A 17,247-nucleotide genomic window follows, 5' to 3' on the forward strand; every position below is an offset into this window, starting at 1 on the left:
ATCCAGCTGGGACTCCTGTGACCATAATTGCCTGGGGGGTAGAGCTGTTCCTTCCAAAATCCAACCTATTTGTCACCATCCAAAGGTCACTGTTAGCACACCGCAGGCAGTCTTTGTTGGGGCAAACTCCCGCTCTGGAAAACTAGTTACCAGTCCAGACTGGAGTGCATTAGCAAAGTTTTGAAAAGCTAAAAGCCTTTAAGTTGCTTCTTGTCCAGCCTCCAGCTGTGACATCTTTGAATGTTAAATTCACCAGAAAAGGAAGTTGCCCCGCAAAAGGAGAAGCACCAATGGAAAGCCCAGCTTGCCCATCTCGTGATTGCGGGGTGGGTTGCTCAGGGCGACAGTCAGCCTGTAGATCCCCCATCCCCTGGTTAAATTGCTGGGAAGGGGCCAAAGGACAATGGTGGTGGGAGTCTGGCAGTAGCAGCCGCTCCCAGCGACTGTCTCCCTCCCCTGCATGAGCTGTATCAAATCCTACAGCCACACCACACTAATTAGCCCGTGAGTGGAAAGGGGTTGTCATGGCGACAGGGCACTTTTTAAAGCGCAGGAATGGTGTTCATTATTGTTCCGTGTCTTTCGCTGTGGGGAAAAGGTCAGTGTGGCAGTTGTTTTCCATATGAATTTTGGCCTGAGAGCCCAACCGAAGGTGGAATGTCCCTGGGAGAGCCTGGAAGATGGTAAGTGCGCACAGCAAACTTCCTGGAGGGGGAGGCCCTTCCAATAATACCTTTCAGGCTGCTTTAATAGCTCGAGCTCTAACTAAGGAATTGTGTGGACTTTTTCAACTAGAGGCTGGAGGAGAAAGTAATTAAAGAAATTTTTTGCATCAGTTGCAGCCAGAGCTACAGATTTTTGGAAGCTGGAGATTTTGAATTAAACTCCGAGGCTCAGATGATGAGCTCCTAAATGTGGGTTTCTCTGATATTACGAACTTAACAAAAGTTGTATAATTCAGATACTTTATTCAGTGTTCGTTTGGTATCTCTTCACTATCCTTTGTAGATTGTTACTTGTTCAGATTATATCCCCAAATTAAAAGAACAGAAGCAGCAGAACCAAATAACTTCAAAACAAGTTACTTAACCTCTACCCTCATTTTTAAAACCTGAGACCCGGCCGAAGGTCTGCCAGGAGTCATTTTTTGTTTCCATATTTTATGCTTCTCTTACTTTTCTAAGGATAGTTTAATCTAGACTAAAAATCAGAGAGCCCCAATTCTTAATCAGATAGCCCCAGCTCTTTGGCTGTTTGCCCTGATTTCTTGGCTGCATTGGTTCAGAATACTGCTAAGAAAAGACGACTTGGCCAGTGTTTGTATAAGAAATTTTTGAGAGGAGTCAGCCTGCTAGAAGACAGCAGCTATTCCACAAAAACTGTCAGGGGGTGTGCAGAGCATTCTTTAAGTTTAGTTTTTGTTAGTTTTGGAAGTGTGCAGGATATCATGGCTTTAAGCCTCATTTTGTGTTAGTGACTGACTGCATTTGCTAAAGACCACAGATTAAGCTCCTTTGCATTTTTTTGTACCTTTTAGCAATAACATCCTTTGGTTCTATTTTACAGTCCATTTATTCAAGGTCTTGTGGAATAACAAAATAGAAGTTAATTAAAGGGGATGGGGTGGTTGGATTAAAAAATGAATTGCTGTTCAAAAAGCTGTAAATGAGGAATGACCCACTTTTTTCGCTTTATCCTAAAAGAAACTATTGTCCTGGAAGCAATGCCAATTTGTTTGGCAGCTGAGCAGAGAAGAGAGCACATTTCAGATGCTTAGTCTTGATTTGATTTCCTGTCTTTAATTTGTATGTTCTTGGGCTCACTGTGTCTAGTATGGGACTCACAATAAATGCGATATTTGACTAGAAACTGAGGAAATTTAAATTCTTTTTGTCTCTTTTATGCACTGGCCAGCATTACTGGTCCCCTTTTCCCCATCCCTCCATGTGCGCACGCGTGCATGTGTGTGTGTGTGTGTGTGTGTGTGTATGTTTCCCCCTCACTTTCACTGTATTCTGTAACTTTAAAATGCTCTTAAATTGAAGTTCAAAAAGTGAAACAAAGTGATATTTATGATACATTAGATTCTTTGGAAATGGATAGATTTTAAAATGGTGGTACATTCATGATACTTGTAAGATAGGTATTTGAACATGGATATTTATGTTAAGAAATTATTAGCAAGTTTTAAGGTATAATGGTGTTATTAAAATATGATATATACTAAAATATTTACAAATGAGTTGGTATGAAGTTTGGAACTCTTCAAAACAGAGGGAGAGGATGAAAGCAGGCTCCTGAAGCGGGAGGGCTAGCTGGCATGGTCGTTGAGGAGAGGTGGTACATCCACTGGGGTTCATTTTCCAGCCTGTGTTTTTGTGTATTTTGTTCAAAATTCTACAAATTATGTGTGCACACTCATGAAAGGCAGTGGTGAGGATGGCCCTATCAGCACCGTCTTATCTGACTGTGTCATCTTGCTGCATCTCACCTTTCTTGTGCTTTAGATGCCAGACCAGTTTGACCAGGCAGTTGTGCTAAACCAGCTGCGGTACTCCGGGATGCTGGAGACGGTGCGGATTCGCAAAGCCGGGTATGCGGTCCGAAGACCCTTTCAGGATTTTTACAAAAGGCAAGAGAGAGCTCAATGGATGGTCCTCTTTTCTTTTCAAAAGGGTGGGAGAAAACAAGTAACCCTAGCTCAAGGTGACAGTGCCTATCTCTGCGTTGCAGGTATAAAGTGCTCATGAGGAACCTGGCTCTGCCGGAGGATGTCCGGGGCAAGTGCACAGCACTACTGCAGCTCTACGACGCCTCCAACAGCGAGTGGCAGCTGGGGAAGACCAAGGTACAGTGACAGAGGACAATCAAACACCAGAGAAATGTAGGGTGATGCCCGTGAGGCGTAGTGTTCCGAGATACTGCTCACCATTAGCTTTTTAGTATTTGGAAAAAGCTCACGTTGCCATATCCACTGCCATCTTTTGCCTTCCAAACACTGTTTTATGTGAAGTCCTTGACTCCTCAGGACAGTGTTTCCTCAGGAGACACACTGAAACATCTCGTCCCAACTTTTCTCCTGTATATTCAAGCAGAGGACACATGTTGGCTGGTGAGTGTCTCAGGGTCACAAATGGACGAGGCAGCTCCCAAATTTCCAGAAATGAACCCCCACCCCCCCACACCCCTGCGCCCCAACCGTTCTAACTTTCTGTAACTGAATGTTGGATGGTGTTGCTGCTACTGCAGCAGCTGCTGTGCAAGAGCCAGCAGGCATTTGGAATTCTGCAGGTTGCCAAAAGCTCGGTCCAGACAGTGAGAAGTAAAATCTGCTTTGGAACATGTTGCAGTGGCAGAGGCCTTAAGCCGCTTATGCTGGACAGAGATAAGTAGGAAGCAGTCTAGCCTGAACAACAAAAATCAGCCATGAAATCAATTGAACGACCTCTTCTCCTATGTCAGGGAATTGCCAAAACCTCATTTGTTCCTCACTCCCCTCCAGGGCCTTATCACATGGGAAAGACACAAATATGACTCCGTACACAGAAATGCAGGCAGTGGAGGTTACCTTTCCAAAGAGCTCGTCCTCCGCCTGATCCTCCCACCCCTACACATGCAATGCAATGTGACCTGGGGCTTCTCACAGGCCAGGCAAGCACCCCATCTGCAGCTGCACCTCGGCCCTCAGAATTGCATTTGTAATATTGTTATTTTTATGCACATATAAGTTTTTAAAGCCAAGATCTCTGATTATAATCATTTAACGGGTGTGAAGAGAGGGTTTCCCCACAGCTGCACAGTGGTGCAAACCTGTAATCCCAGGGACTTTAGAGGCTGAAACAGGATGATCACAAGTTTGAGGCCAGTCTGGGCAATTTAGCAAGGCCCTGTCTGAAAATAAAAAAAAAAACAAAAAGAGCTGGGAATATAGCTAAATGGTAAAGCAGCCCTTCAAGGACCTGGGCTTGATACATTGTAATACAAATAGAGTGGACGGATTTCCTCCTCATAGCAGAATAACCTTTATCTGACTTTCCTGATTCATCCTTTCTTGTCTTCCCGAGATTGAAGGGACTGGTGCTGGACCATGAACTACGTGTCCTGGCCCATAGTGAGATAAACCTTTAGAAACTCCAATAGCAATTTTATAGTCATTTTATGCCTATTGAATCTAGTTTAATAACAAAAATAATGAGACTTGAATCTTTTATATACACATATGTGTGTATACATATACACACACATATATATTTTATTATTTTTGCAAAACTGGCAATTGATTGAACCAAGGTTGCTCTACCACTGAGCTACATCTCCAACCCTTTAAAATTTTATTTTGAGATAGGGCTTGCTGATTTATTGAGGCTGGCCTCAAAATAATGATCCTCCTGCCTTAGTCTCCTGAGCAGCTAGGATTACAGGTGTGTGCCACTGCGCCCAGCCTTTTGAATATATTTATACCAAAAAATATATTTATTTTTATTGGATTTCACAAACATATTACTCCATCGCAGGCGGGAAGTTTAAAAAGCACTTTTCTAGAAAGCATGACCCTATGAATTTGCAGTAGACAAAAAGAGAAGGAAAAAGCCTTGCCCACAAACAACAGCCCTGACTCAGAGATGCCTTCCTTCCCCCAACCAAGTTCCTTTCTACTGACGTGCAATTTCCTCCTGGGCAGGTCTTCCTTCGGGAATCCTTGGAGCAGAAGCTGGAGAAACAACGGGAAGAAGAAGTTACTCGGGCAGCCATGGTGATCCGGGCCCACATCTTGGGCTATTTGGCACGGTAAGAGCCCTGCCAAGGGGAGAAGGCCTGTCAGGGGCCATGGCTCCATTGGGGTAGCCTGAGTCATTGGCATGGAGGGGTGTCCCAGGTCAGGCCTCTTAAGTAGCCACACCAGCAGCCCAAGCCCAGTAAGCCTGACCTGGGCGGAAGCAGGAAAGAGTACATGCCACTTTTTGACATCTCGGTTGCAATTCTCATTAGAGGATTCTACAGAGATGCCTAAATTATTTGCCTAGTTGCACTGCATCCTATGCTGAAGCCACAGCACCTCTGTTTACTTTGGTATTGCAGGTTGACTGTACCTTGTCCAAAATGCATGGGACCAGAAAAATTTCAGATTCCAGAATTTTTAGATTTTGGCATGTTTGCATGCACTGTACTGGTTGAGCATTCTAATGTGACACTCTGAAATCTAAAATGTTCCAGAATCTGATTGTCTTTTTGTTGCAGTGCTGAGGATTAAACCCAAGGCCTCCCACATGCTAAGCATGCCCTCCACATCAAGAACCCAAAACTTTTTGAGCATTGTGTCAGCACTAGTTTCAGGTTTTTAGAAGAGGGGTGCCCACCCTGTATCATTTTGTCCATGTATTCTCTAGTTGTTTGGAGAAGGAGGCACCTCCTTTTAACGGCATTTTAGTTCTCTCCACTGTGTGTAATAGCAGGCCACGTGAAGCTTCACACAACCACATTTTCTGAAATAGAGTGCTCTCTATGATGGTATTTTGCTTTGTTTGTTTTCATATGAACAGGAGAATATCTACTTGGGTTCTGTTTACCCAGCTTCCTGCTGGGCAATTGGAAGTCAGTGTTAGGGGTTCTGTGTTTATTTAGACAAGATAGTGATAGAGTTCTTGCTTGTTTTGTTTATTATTTTTTTGTTTTCTTCTGTTTTGTTTTAGCCAAAGGGCCTCCTTGTTCTCTCCAGTCTCCTAATGAAAGTATCTGATGAGAGTATCATTTCAAAACTAAGTTGTCTCCTCTGGTCTTGAAGCCTTAATGAAGCTCATTCGAATAACTCACAACCTCATTACTTCAACTGCTGTTCTTTTCCTTTGCAGAAAGCAATACAGAAAGGTCCTTTGTGGTGTAGTGACAATACAGAAGAATTATAGAGCCTTCCTTCTAAGGAAGAGATTTTTGCACCTGAAAAAAGCAGCCATAGTGTTCCAGAAGCAACTCAGAGGCCAGCTTGCCCGGAGAGTTTACAGACAACTGCTGGCAGAGAAGCGAGAGCTAGAAGAAAAGAGGAAGCGGGAGGAAGAAGAAAAGAAAAAACAGGAGGAAGAGGAAAGGTTCGATGTCTTTCTTCCTTGGATGAAACAATAGGACACATTTTGAGTTTTATGCTCAGTCTCTCTCAAGAATTCCCAGTGGACACTGCAGAACCTACTGTTGAAACAAACAGGAATTCTTGGCATCTGGAATGTAAAATTCCTTGGCAGTATTTGAAGCCCAGTTCTGTGCATATTTCTATTCACACATAGAATAGGGACCATGCCAAAGGCAAAGGCTACATTCTTCATATTTCTTAACTTGCATTTAGAAGAGCTTTTTAAAAGTTACGTTTTGTTGGATGTGGTTGGTGTACACCTATAATCCCGGCTACTCAGGAGGCTGAGACGGGAGCATTGAAAGTTCAAAGCCAGCCTCAGCAACTAGCGAGGCCTTAAGCAATTAAACTGTCTTAAAATAAAAAAAATAAAAAGGGTTAGGGAAGTGACTAAGTGGTTGAGTGCCCCTGGGTATAATTCCTGGTACCTAAACAAATAAAAAATAAAATTACATCTTGGACTGGGGATATAACTCAGTGGTAGAGCTCTTACCTAGCATGAACAAGGCCCTGGGTTCCACCAAAAAAAAAAAAACAACAAGTAGATCTTGCTGAAAAATCATTCTACAATTATTATTGATTTTTATCTTCTTTTCTCTTTTCCATTTTTAGAGAAAAAGAGAGAATGCGAAGAGAAGCAGAGCTCCGTGCCCAGCAGGTGATGATTACTGTAACAGTTTGGCCTCTCCCTTATTTGCTTCCCTCCTACTGCAAACACTGAGTGTAGGAATCAAAACTGGGAGGGCAGGTGGGGGATAGGTAGATAGGTAGAAGGAAAGAACAGCTTGAGGAAATGTTTATGGTTCATTTTCTTACGTGTTTCCATTGGGGAAAGCTTTGTGATTGTCAAATTTCATTGTGATCACAACAGCATAGTTTCTTGAAGCCAAGGAAAGCCGCTGTGTTAATTTGCTAGGATTGATCCACAGACAGAGTGGATTAAACAATGGAAACTGAGTTTCTCACAGTTTTGGAGGGTGGGAGTCCAGGATCAGGCTTGGTTTTTCCTGAGGCCTCAAATCTTGGACTTGCTGATGGCCACCTTCTCGCTGTGTCCTCACCTGGGCTTTCCTCAATGTTTGCACATGCAAGGTGTCTATGTGCCCTTATGTCTTATAAGGGCACCATCAGGTCAGATGTGGACCCACTCTAAGAGCCTTCACTTCTCTATACGTGCTGTCTCCAAGTACAGTCACATCCTGAGGTGTTGAGCAGTACGGAGGCACAGTTCAGGCCATGGCGACCATATTTCATCATAGTTGAAAAGAAGGAAGATGCTTGTGGGTTTTGGTGGTGCGACATTCTAAAACCCACCTTCCCGTTGTATTCAGGAGGAAGAAGCCAGGAAGCAGCGAGAGCTGGCGGCCTTGCAGAAGAGTCGCAAGGAAGCCGAACTGACCCGGGAGCTGGAGAAGCAGAAGGAAAACAAGCAGGTGGAAGAGATCCTGCGCCTGGAGAAGGAGATCGAGGACCTGCAGCGCATGAAGGAGCGGCAGGAGCTGTCCCTGACCCAGGCCTCCCTGCAGAAGCTGCAGCAGCTGCGGGATGAGGAGCTCCGGCGCCTGGAGGACGAGGCATGCCGGGCTGCGCAGGAGTTCCTCGAGTCGCTCAACTTCGACGAGATCGACGAGTGCGTGCGGAACATCGAGCGGTCCCTGTCCGTGGGCAGCGAGTTTTCGGGCGAGCTCGGTGAACTTGCCGAGAATGCAAGCGCCGAGAAGCCCAACTTCAACTTCAGCCAGCCCTATCCGGAGGAGGAGGTGGATGAGGGTTTTGAGGCCGATGACGACGCCTTCAAGGACTCCCCCAACCCCAGTGAGCACGGCCACTCGGATCAGCGGACAAGTGGCATCCGGACCAGCGACGATTCCTCCGAGGAAGACCCCTACATGAATGACACAGTGGTGCCCACCAGCCCCAGCGCAGACAGCACGGTGCTGCTCGCCCCCTCCGTGCATGACTCGTCCAGTGGCGAGTCCACCTACTGCATGCCCCAGAACACGGGGGATCTGCCCTCCCCGGACGGCGACTATGACTACGACCAGGACGACTACGAGGATGGCGCCATCACCTCTGGCAGCAGCGTGACCTTCTCTAACTCCTATGGCAGCCAGTGGTCCCCAGACTACCGGTGCTCCGTGGGGACGTACAACAGCTCTGGGGCTTACCGGTTCAGCTCCGAAGGGGCGCAGTCCTCGGTGAGTAGCCCGGGATGTGGAAGTGCTCCACCCTCTCACCCCCTTGTCATCTGTCCCCTTAAGACACACATCTAGGACCAAAGATCATAGTGTTGTGTTTGAAGGTAATTAAACCCCTTTTTCTCTTTCCAAAGGCCATTTGAAGTATAAGTGATACTTGAATGTGCTGGTGATGGTTGGAGCCCAAAGCCCAGAACTGAATTTTGCCCAGGACCTTCGAAAATGGGCATTTTAAATGGAGCCTTAGGTTTGCTTTGCTGCAGACACACCCCAAACTGGAATCAAACTGGCCATGGGCATATTGAGAACTTTCTTTACAGTAACTTCATAATCTACACCACACTATGTGATGTTATCTTGTACTGGTTGTAAGGGAGGAACTTTTGAGTTTAAATATGCTCTTTCCAGTTTCTAGTGTTATTTATAGTTTACTTTCATTTTCCCCCCTTTGGCCATGCATTAAATGCTGTCTTTACTTTCTAAGACTTGAAAATGTTTTAGCATAGTAATTTAAAGGAGATTTAACTCTTGCATGGTTTGATTAAAATTATACCCTTAAAGAACAGTGCTCTTTTTAGAATCAAGCCTTTGGATTAAAGTGTATCTTGTGTTTTAGGTTTCAGTTCAGCCGACAGTTTGACCTTAAAAGTTAGTATTTTGCTATTCTGAATTCCTTTGCCACACTCCATTGTAATGTTATGAGCTGAGAGTGAACTTTTTGATCTGTCACTTTTTGATGTTTACCTATGCTGGCTTTTCCATTGCTTGATTTCCATCCTTTCTCAACATTAATGTTCTGTCTCTTTTCCTCTTTCTCTAGTTTGAAGATAGCGAAGAAGACTTTGACTCCAGGTTCGATACAGACGACGAACTTTCTTACCGGCGTGACTCTGTGTATAGCTGTGTCACACTGCCTTACTTCCACAGCTTTCTGTACATGAAAGGTATGACCTACAGCCCCAGAGCCTGGGCCAGGGTACAGCAGTGGGAAATGGATTTTGCCTTCCCTGAGCTGATTGATGGGCCTGGGAAAGCCACTCCACTGTGCCTCTCCTTGGAGTTATATGGCTTGAGCAAATGGGAACACCATGCTGGGTTGGCATAAGGATGGTTGTGGTCCTGCTATGATGAGCATGGCTCTGGCACCCCTGGTTTGGTCCACAGTGATAGGACAAAGAGTTTGCAATCACTGAGTTCATTTTCAGCCCCTCTCTCCTGTCTGTTACTGCCCCCTCTCACTCATTCTCTTTCTCTCACACATACAAAAACAAATGTGTGCGTTGTTACTGCTAGAAGTGACAGACTGCATTTCCTCATGCACAGGGTGTTAGAGAACCTAAAAAGGTGATGCTGGGGGGGGGGGGGCGGCGGCGAGGATTAAAGATATGACAGGGCCACAGTTTGCTTAAACTGTTTACAGCACCCACTTCCTGAAGAGGATTTTCCTTTAATTGCTATTAAATGCTGAATATACTATATTGGACTTTAGCACTTGGGAACCCTAAACCTTATACCATTTGGAAAATGTTTTACTTAGGACCTGGTACTCATGCCTTGTTCCTGTTCCTGGCTCTCCCGCCCTTTCAGGGGCAGGCATAAAGAAAAACTGCTTGGTAGGAGTTTTACTTGGGTGGTCAAGAGGGAACCCTCATTTCTCACATGATCCTGGACTCGATGGGAAAGTCAAGAATGTGGGGATAGGGCAGAACAGGAACCAGCCTCCTCTGGTGGTGTCTGACTCTGCTGCCCTTTCTTTTCTCTCCTTTTCCTGCTTTCTCCCATCAAGTGTTTTGTCTTCTCTAGTACATGTGGGTGTGTATCTGTGTGTGTGTGGTGCTGGGGATTGAACCCAGGGCCTTGTGCCTGCAAGGCAAGCACTCTACCAACTGAGCTATATCCCCAGCCCCTCCAGTCCTTTTCTTCACTTTTTTTCTTCTAGTGCTATTTCCTTCTTTCATTCTTCCTTTTTCTCCTCTTCTTTCCCTTGAGAAACTTTTATTCTGCCTCCTTTCCCTGTTTCCTCTTGATTTTTGTTTGTGTAGTTTTTGCTTTGGGATGCGTTCTTTCCTTTCCAGTTTTGTTTCTCGGCTCTTGGCATATTTATCTTTTCCATATGTCGTCTTTTGCCCTCCTTAATATTTTCTTCTGCCTTTCCTGTGGTTTTCTTTTCATTTGATTTATTTTTGCTATGCCTGCTGCCTTTGTAAAACAGGAGTCTGAGGATTAATATTAGTCCTTCTCTTTTTTAAGTTCTCCATCCTCTGCCTCAGATCCAAAGTGCTCACAAAACCCCCACCAGGTTTGATTTAGGGGAGACTTGCCTGAAGTCACTGGTTGCTGAAGGTTTTTATAGGAGTGTTGAAATACATCGGGGGATCTTAATCAAGACGTGTACCCACATTGGAACCCCTGATATGGGAAAATATATAATCACAAATCAGAACCTAATGATCCAATCAATGTTTAATCACGGCATCTAAATATTTTCTTAGACATTTCTCAGATAGAATAAATATAAGCTTTTTATTGATATAATTCCTTCCCCAAATTAATTTCTAGTTCTCTAAATTTGCTTTAAACTCTCCTGTAATATCACAGTTGATTGCAATATTGGCATTGAAGCTGGGCACAGTGGCACACACATAATCCCAGCTACTCAGGAGGCTGAGGAAAGATGATCACAAGTTCAAGGCCAGCCTGGGCAGCTTCGTGAGACCTGTGTGAACATAAATAATCAAAAGGACTAGGGGTGTAGCTCAGTGGTAGAATACTCCCTGAATCAATCCTCAGTAGCACAGCAACAAAACAGGCAGACAACTAAAAATATGTGGCTATGTGGCTTTGGTTTATTACATAGTTGTCTGACTAAAGCTAAGCAATTAGAAAAAGTAGAAAGTAGAACATTTAAATCAGAATTCATAGCAGTAACTATTTTGGAGTATCTCTTAATAAAGTACATTACTGATTAAATATAGCATCAATCAATTAATTTTTATCAAACTCTTGAATAAAATAATGCCCAGAATTTTCAGAGAAACCATAAAAAAAAAGTCAGCACTTTGTAGTCATGGACAAAGAGGAGGTTTCACCAGCCAAATAGCTTACTAAAGGTGTTTGCAGTTAGGAAATTAACAGCATTGATCAAATTCTCTATGTAATGCTGTATCAGAAGAACATGTAGAATCCCGAGGGAGGGCTATCACTGGTACTTCTGGGAACAGAGGAGTGACAGGTTCCACACCAGTGGTGAGGGCTGCTGTGGCGACTGATGCTATCTTTGACACAGCTGAGGGTGAATTCGATCATTTAACGAACAGAACAACTTTGTACGACAGTTTTCCTTTGGACTTGTTTTGAGAAACCCAGATTAAAGTCACAAATCAAAAAATAGTAATAATGTTTCACTGGGAGTCCTTGGCAAGTTTGCTGTTGGTTAGGAAACAGCTCTGGAGTGTGACCACATAGGGATCTCAGCCAGACAAGCAGAGAGCACTTCAGAGGTGAAGAAAGCCGGCATCTGTGCACTGCAGCAAACCCAGGGGACTTCCACCACCTCGTTGGTTCTAGTCGGAGGGTTGATTACACAACCATTGTCCCAGTCCTTGAGGAAAGATCTCGTTTTCCAATCTATAAAGTGTTATTTTTGCTTATTTAACTATCCATGTCAAATATCTCTTACTTTTATTACTGGGTGATCTAAGATTGAAATATGAGAAGTCTCACAATAAAGTGTTGAAGTAGATTCTGTCCTTCAGTATACTAGTTAAAACAGGTTTTTAAGCAGTCATGGTATGATGTCACTCTTAAGCATCCTCAGGGAATCTATAATACTAAGATAAAATTGTCCTGCGGAAAGGTTATTGAATTTTTTTTTAATTCTGTGAAAGATAGTATCTGCATATTCTTTTAATTTCAGCTAGAAAGTTTACTACTACACAAATTTAAGCTGAACTTTCTCTTTTAAGGTCCAATTTCTCGGCTTTTTTTTTTTTTTTTTTAATAATGTCATCTTATAGCTTCTCCTTTAAGCCATTTTCAGATAATGTTCTTTGAAAAAAAAAAAACATGTTTATACATATATACCCTATATTTTTAAAATTCTTTATTTATTTATTTTGTGGTGCTAGGAATTGAACCCAGGGCCTCCTGGGCAAGCCCTCTGCTACTGAGCTATCTCCCTCAAACACCATATTCTCTTGTTCTCTGTTAGACTTTATCACCAAATGATGGAATTCTTGTTCCACATTGACCAGATGCGGAAGGAAACATATAAAGGACACCATCTTAAAATAACTTCCCCACTTTTGGGGGGCATTTGGAGGCCACCATTATCCATACACAGAAATGGTTCTAGACTCATTCCTGGGTGGGAGTGTCGATTCTTTGTTGCCTTTCTGTGTGCTCCGTACAGTCTTCTCAGCTCAGTGAGTCAGCGCTGTTTAGTCCGTCAGGAGGGGCACCCAGCTGCTGTGGACTGGAGCCAGCATCTCCAGCCTTCTTTGAGTGCAGCTCAGCCAGGCAAGGTCAAAGACTGTCTGTGCCTTGAGACCTGTTACAGAAATTGTCGTCCCATGTGATTGACTTCTTAAACCTTTTCCTTTAAAACTTCCTCTTGGGGGAACAGGTGGCTTAATGAACTCCTGGAAGCGCCGCTGGTGTGTCCTCAAGGATGAAACCTTCCTGTGGTTCCGCTCCAAGCAGGAGGCCCTCAAGCAAGGATGGCTGCACAAAAAAGGTGGCGGCTCCTCCACCCTGTCCAGGAGAAACTGGAAGAAGCGCTGGTTTGTCCTCCGCCAGTCCAAGCTCATGTACTTTGAAAATGACAGCGAGGAGAAGCTCAAGGGCACCTTGGAAGTCAGGACAGCCAAGTAAGTAGATGAGTCTTGGTGTAGCCCTTGGGCGGTGCTGTGCACCGCTGTGCACTGCTTGCTAATTTGCACCAAAGGATAGAGTGCTCCCTTGTGCATCTTTCTTGCAGTAAGAGGCTCCACTAGGTATTTGTTGAGTCTGATAATTCTGTTCAGTGCATTGTATTAGTAGGAAGTAAGACTTTGTGTTTAAATTGCCTTTTGTGGTTACGCTCAGACATAGGTCTCTCGTTGGGAAGGTGGCCCCTTGAATGTACAGTTAACTGGAATTATGTTCGAGTGCAGGAAAAATAATGTGAATCTGCAGCAGTTGGTTGAGAGTCCTTTCATGGGTTACCCTGGCACCTTGAATTCTTCCTCGTTCTGGCTATTAGTCAGCAGTTTAATTAGCTAAGTTGGGAGCAGACTGCCAGTGTTGTGAAATGGGTCATCTATCTTCTACCTGTGTCCTCGATGCTAGCCCTCCCCATTCCCAGCAATAAGAGGAGCAAGACTGGCCTTTGAGTCCCACGGAACCACTCTCTCTGCCACCCTTTAGAGAACCAAGGCTTTGGATTATCGAGGGCCTGTTATTTTTGTTAAAAACTAAATAATGTTATTAGAAAATACCGTTGATGCTAAGGGTACCTTATCTTCTTGGGTACTCAGGTACTAAGCGAACTTGTTTAAGAGTGATCTGTGGCCGTACTACACTCAAAACTGAGCGACTATAAATATTTAAGAAAGTGGTAAAGTAAACTTGGAGAGGTCAAATTAACCCCGAAGTCATACGACTTAAAAATGAGATGTTGTTTCTCATCAGCCAGCATCAGCAACTTCAGAAAATTACTCATGGGCAATGGAAAGTTGAATGAGGAGAGGAAGGTCTTTTATGTATTGGCTTTAGGACAAATCATGAGTGCACAGAGCGGCACATTGGACTTTTCCAGGCTGCTTCTTTGGGCTTACTAGGAACCAGTCTAGGTGTTTTGGAAATTCAGGTGCGAGTCCTACAGCAAGTGTCCACAGCATGGCACAGCCCTGCCAGCCTCACTGCCCACTCTCAGCCCACATACTGTGATGTTCCTCTTCATGGTCTCATAGTTGGGGCCACACCCCCAGCCCTTTGTAGATGTATAGGCTTAGGCATAAGGATTGCAGGTTCAAGGCCAGCCTGGGCAACTTGCTGAGAACCCATCTCCAGATAAAAAAATACAGAGGGCTGGGGGTGTAGTTCAGTGGTATAGCACCACTGGACTCAACCTCTGGTCCTTAAAAAATAAAATAAAATAAAACTTCCAATATCAAACTCCAGTTGTTCTAATTTCCCACAGTTGTCTCATAAATGGAGGTGGTTTAGGTTGGTTTTATAGTTTCTTTCTTAAAATCAGAATCCAAACGAGGTCTAGACTTTGTCGTAGGTGTTGACATTAGGTTTCTTGCTTGATAGACACCCCACTCCCCACATGCTGTCTTCCACTGGTTAGCTACAGCTGAACAACTTCATTGGCCCACTGATTTCCAGGCCTCACTGGCCCCAGGCCAGTGCCTTCTTGAACACCTTCTTCATTCTCATTTTTCTTCTGTGGATTGGCCGTTAGACTTCCAGTTCAGGTCTTCTGCACACCAGTGCTCCATAAATGGCAGGTCTCTTTCCAGTTGTCGCTTAGGAGCATGAAATTCTTCAGGGGCAACAAACATGACCTGGTATATCCAGGGGTATGGCCGTAGACTGTTGGGGTCACAGAATGGTGCTAGTCATCCCTCAGAGTCTATAGGGTGTTAGTTACAGAACACCCTGCCCCTCAGGGGCATCAAATTCAAGTTCCTTGTAGAAAAGGGCACAGTATCTGCATGTAAACTACACATCCTCTAAAATTAATAACTAAAATGTCAATGCCGTGTAAATAGTTATACTGTATTGCTTAGGGTATGATGTCAAGAAGCAGCAAGTACGTGTTCAGTACAGGTACAGGCTTTTTTCTGAATATTTTCAACCTGCTGTTGAGCAGACCATGGACACACGGGGCCAACCGTACTCATTTATTACCTAGAAGATCTCTATTAAGAGAAACTTCTAATCTGGTAGTTAGGATCCTAAGGTACTGTTCGTTTAGGAAAAGCCACATAAATGCTTGACCCCACCCCTCACCCCAGTTTCCAGGAAAATGAGTGGGTTCCCCTGCATGCTCCACTGATGGCAACTTTGGGGTATTTCATTTATTTTTCCAAGTATCAGTTGAGCTCGTGCGTTTTAATGTATTTAGTGGGTTTTCAGTCATTGCAGCTTTTCACAGAGATGCCTCTCCATGTTCCCTTGTCTTTCCCATGTCATCCTGGTAGTTTTTAATACCTCCCTGGCTTTCTGATAGAAGATGTTCCCTACTCTTAAAATTCAGGCTGTGTAAACAAAGATCTCCTGAGTGTTTGCTTTGTTACTTTGAACTTGAGGCTTTGGGCAGAGTCCTGAATCAGAGCCTAGTTGCATGATTGGAGCCCTGCCAACACGGGGGAAGCTTTGGAGTCCCTGGGCCTGCCTGTGTTAGGAGTGCTTCCCAGGATTCTGATGGACCACTGTGGTTCAGAACCTTGGCCTCACAGCTAGATCACAAGGTCTTACCCCTACTTTCTACACGAGGTACCCAAGTTCCTGAGAGAAAAGTGGGTCATCCAAGAACAGTAGGCAGGTCAGTTTTTCCTGGGAATCATCTCCCTGCCGAGGAGGCTCCATTGCTAGACCCACTGGGTCATGCTTCTCCTTCCACCCAGAGGAGGCCTTACAGACCCGTCTGCAAATTCTGATCTTTATTTTTTAAAAGAATATACTTATCTTGTTTCAGTGATTATAGCAATATGCTTGTTAGAACGGTCTTTCTACCAGTTAGACTGTTTAAGTTTTTACTGTGAGCAGCTCTATCTACTACTTTAGGTGTCAAAGCAAGCTGTCTTTATCCCCAAGACTGTTCTCCATCAAATATACTGCCATCTCTGATCTGGTGCCAACATCTGCTTGTGTTTTACCCTGATTTTGTTAATTCACCCTCCAGCATCTTAGGAGTTGTTTAGGGATAAGATCAAGATGATGGTGAGATCCAAAAGGCCTCTCTCTTCACTCAGTGGCCCCTGGTGGAAACAGTGTGTCCCTGTTGGGTGGACCACATCAAGACAGCAGCCTCGGCCTTTAACTGGGATGGAAAGCTGTTATCTTAGTGTGTTTGGGCTGCTGTAGCAGAATACCTCAGACTGAGTGATTTGTAATGAACAAAAATTTATTTGTCTCATAGCTGAGAAGTCCAAGATCGAGGGGGAGAAAAGGCAAAGAGATTTAATTTGCAGCCTCAAGCCTTTTAATGATCAGCATGAATCCATTCATGAGGAGGGGGAACCCTCCTAAGAGGTTCTCCTCAGCTCTGTTGCATTGGGCATTAAGTTTCTAACACCTGAGCTTTGGGGGACACGTCAAATCATAGCTGCCATTATAAAGTAGGGAAAGAGATCAGATAGGAGCCACAGAAAAGCCTCTCTAGAACCTGAATGGGGAAAGGCATTGTGTGGGCAGTGTAAAAGAGGCCCCGCTCTGGAGAAGCCAAGGGATACCACACACACAGCACCACACCCTGCTCCTGGGGTCAGAGAGGAGCCTGGCTCCCCCTGGAGGTCACAAGAATCTTCTTCATTTCTAAGAGAAAAATCAAAAAAAGGCTGATATAGGTACAGTGGTCCCACCAGATCCTGGTTTCATGTTCCACAATTTTACCTGTGGTCGACTGCAATCTGAAAATATTAAAAAGAAAATTTCCTATTTTGAGGGAGAGACTGTTTATGTAACTTTTCATATAGTATGTTGTTAGAAGTGTGCTTATGGTTGATTACTATTGTCAGTCTCTTACTGTTCCTAATTTACAAACTAAGCTTCCTCTTAAGTATGTGTGTATGGATTGGGCATTTCTAATCCCCCAATCCAAAATGCTCCAGACTTTGTGAGTGCTGACATGATGCCACAAGTGGAAAATTCCACACCCAACCTCATGTGATGGGTCACAGTCAAAATATAGACAAAACATATACTAAAAATACTTTA

The 17,247-nt window shown here is 44.2% G+C and overlaps 1 protein-coding gene across 2 annotated transcripts in view; it reads left to right on the top strand.

The window, feature by feature from the left end:
* Myo10 (myosin X) overlaps nucleotides 1-17,247 on the top strand; it is a 203,951-nt gene that overhangs the window by 165,302 nt on the left and 21,402 nt on the right. For both annotated transcript variants that reach the window (XM_026393627.2, XM_026393628.2), the window contains 8 exons: nucleotides 2,508-2,632; nucleotides 2,734-2,848; nucleotides 4,682-4,788; nucleotides 5,850-6,083; nucleotides 6,734-6,779; nucleotides 7,453-8,319; nucleotides 9,140-9,263; nucleotides 12,944-13,187. In XM_026393627.2, the coding sequence (XP_026249412.2) occupies nucleotides 2,508-2,632; nucleotides 2,734-2,848; nucleotides 4,682-4,788; nucleotides 5,850-6,083; nucleotides 6,734-6,779; nucleotides 7,453-8,319; nucleotides 9,140-9,263; nucleotides 12,944-13,187 (1,862 nt within the window). The remainder of the gene's footprint in view (nucleotides 1-2,507; nucleotides 2,633-2,733; nucleotides 2,849-4,681; nucleotides 4,789-5,849; nucleotides 6,084-6,733; nucleotides 6,780-7,452; nucleotides 8,320-9,139; nucleotides 9,264-12,943; nucleotides 13,188-17,247) is intronic.

This window comes from Urocitellus parryii, chromosome 1 (assembly GCF_045843805.1).
Source record: "Urocitellus parryii isolate mUroPar1 chromosome 1, mUroPar1.hap1, whole genome shotgun sequence".
Classification (NCBI taxonomy): Eukaryota; Metazoa; Chordata; class Mammalia; order Rodentia; family Sciuridae; genus Urocitellus; species Urocitellus parryii.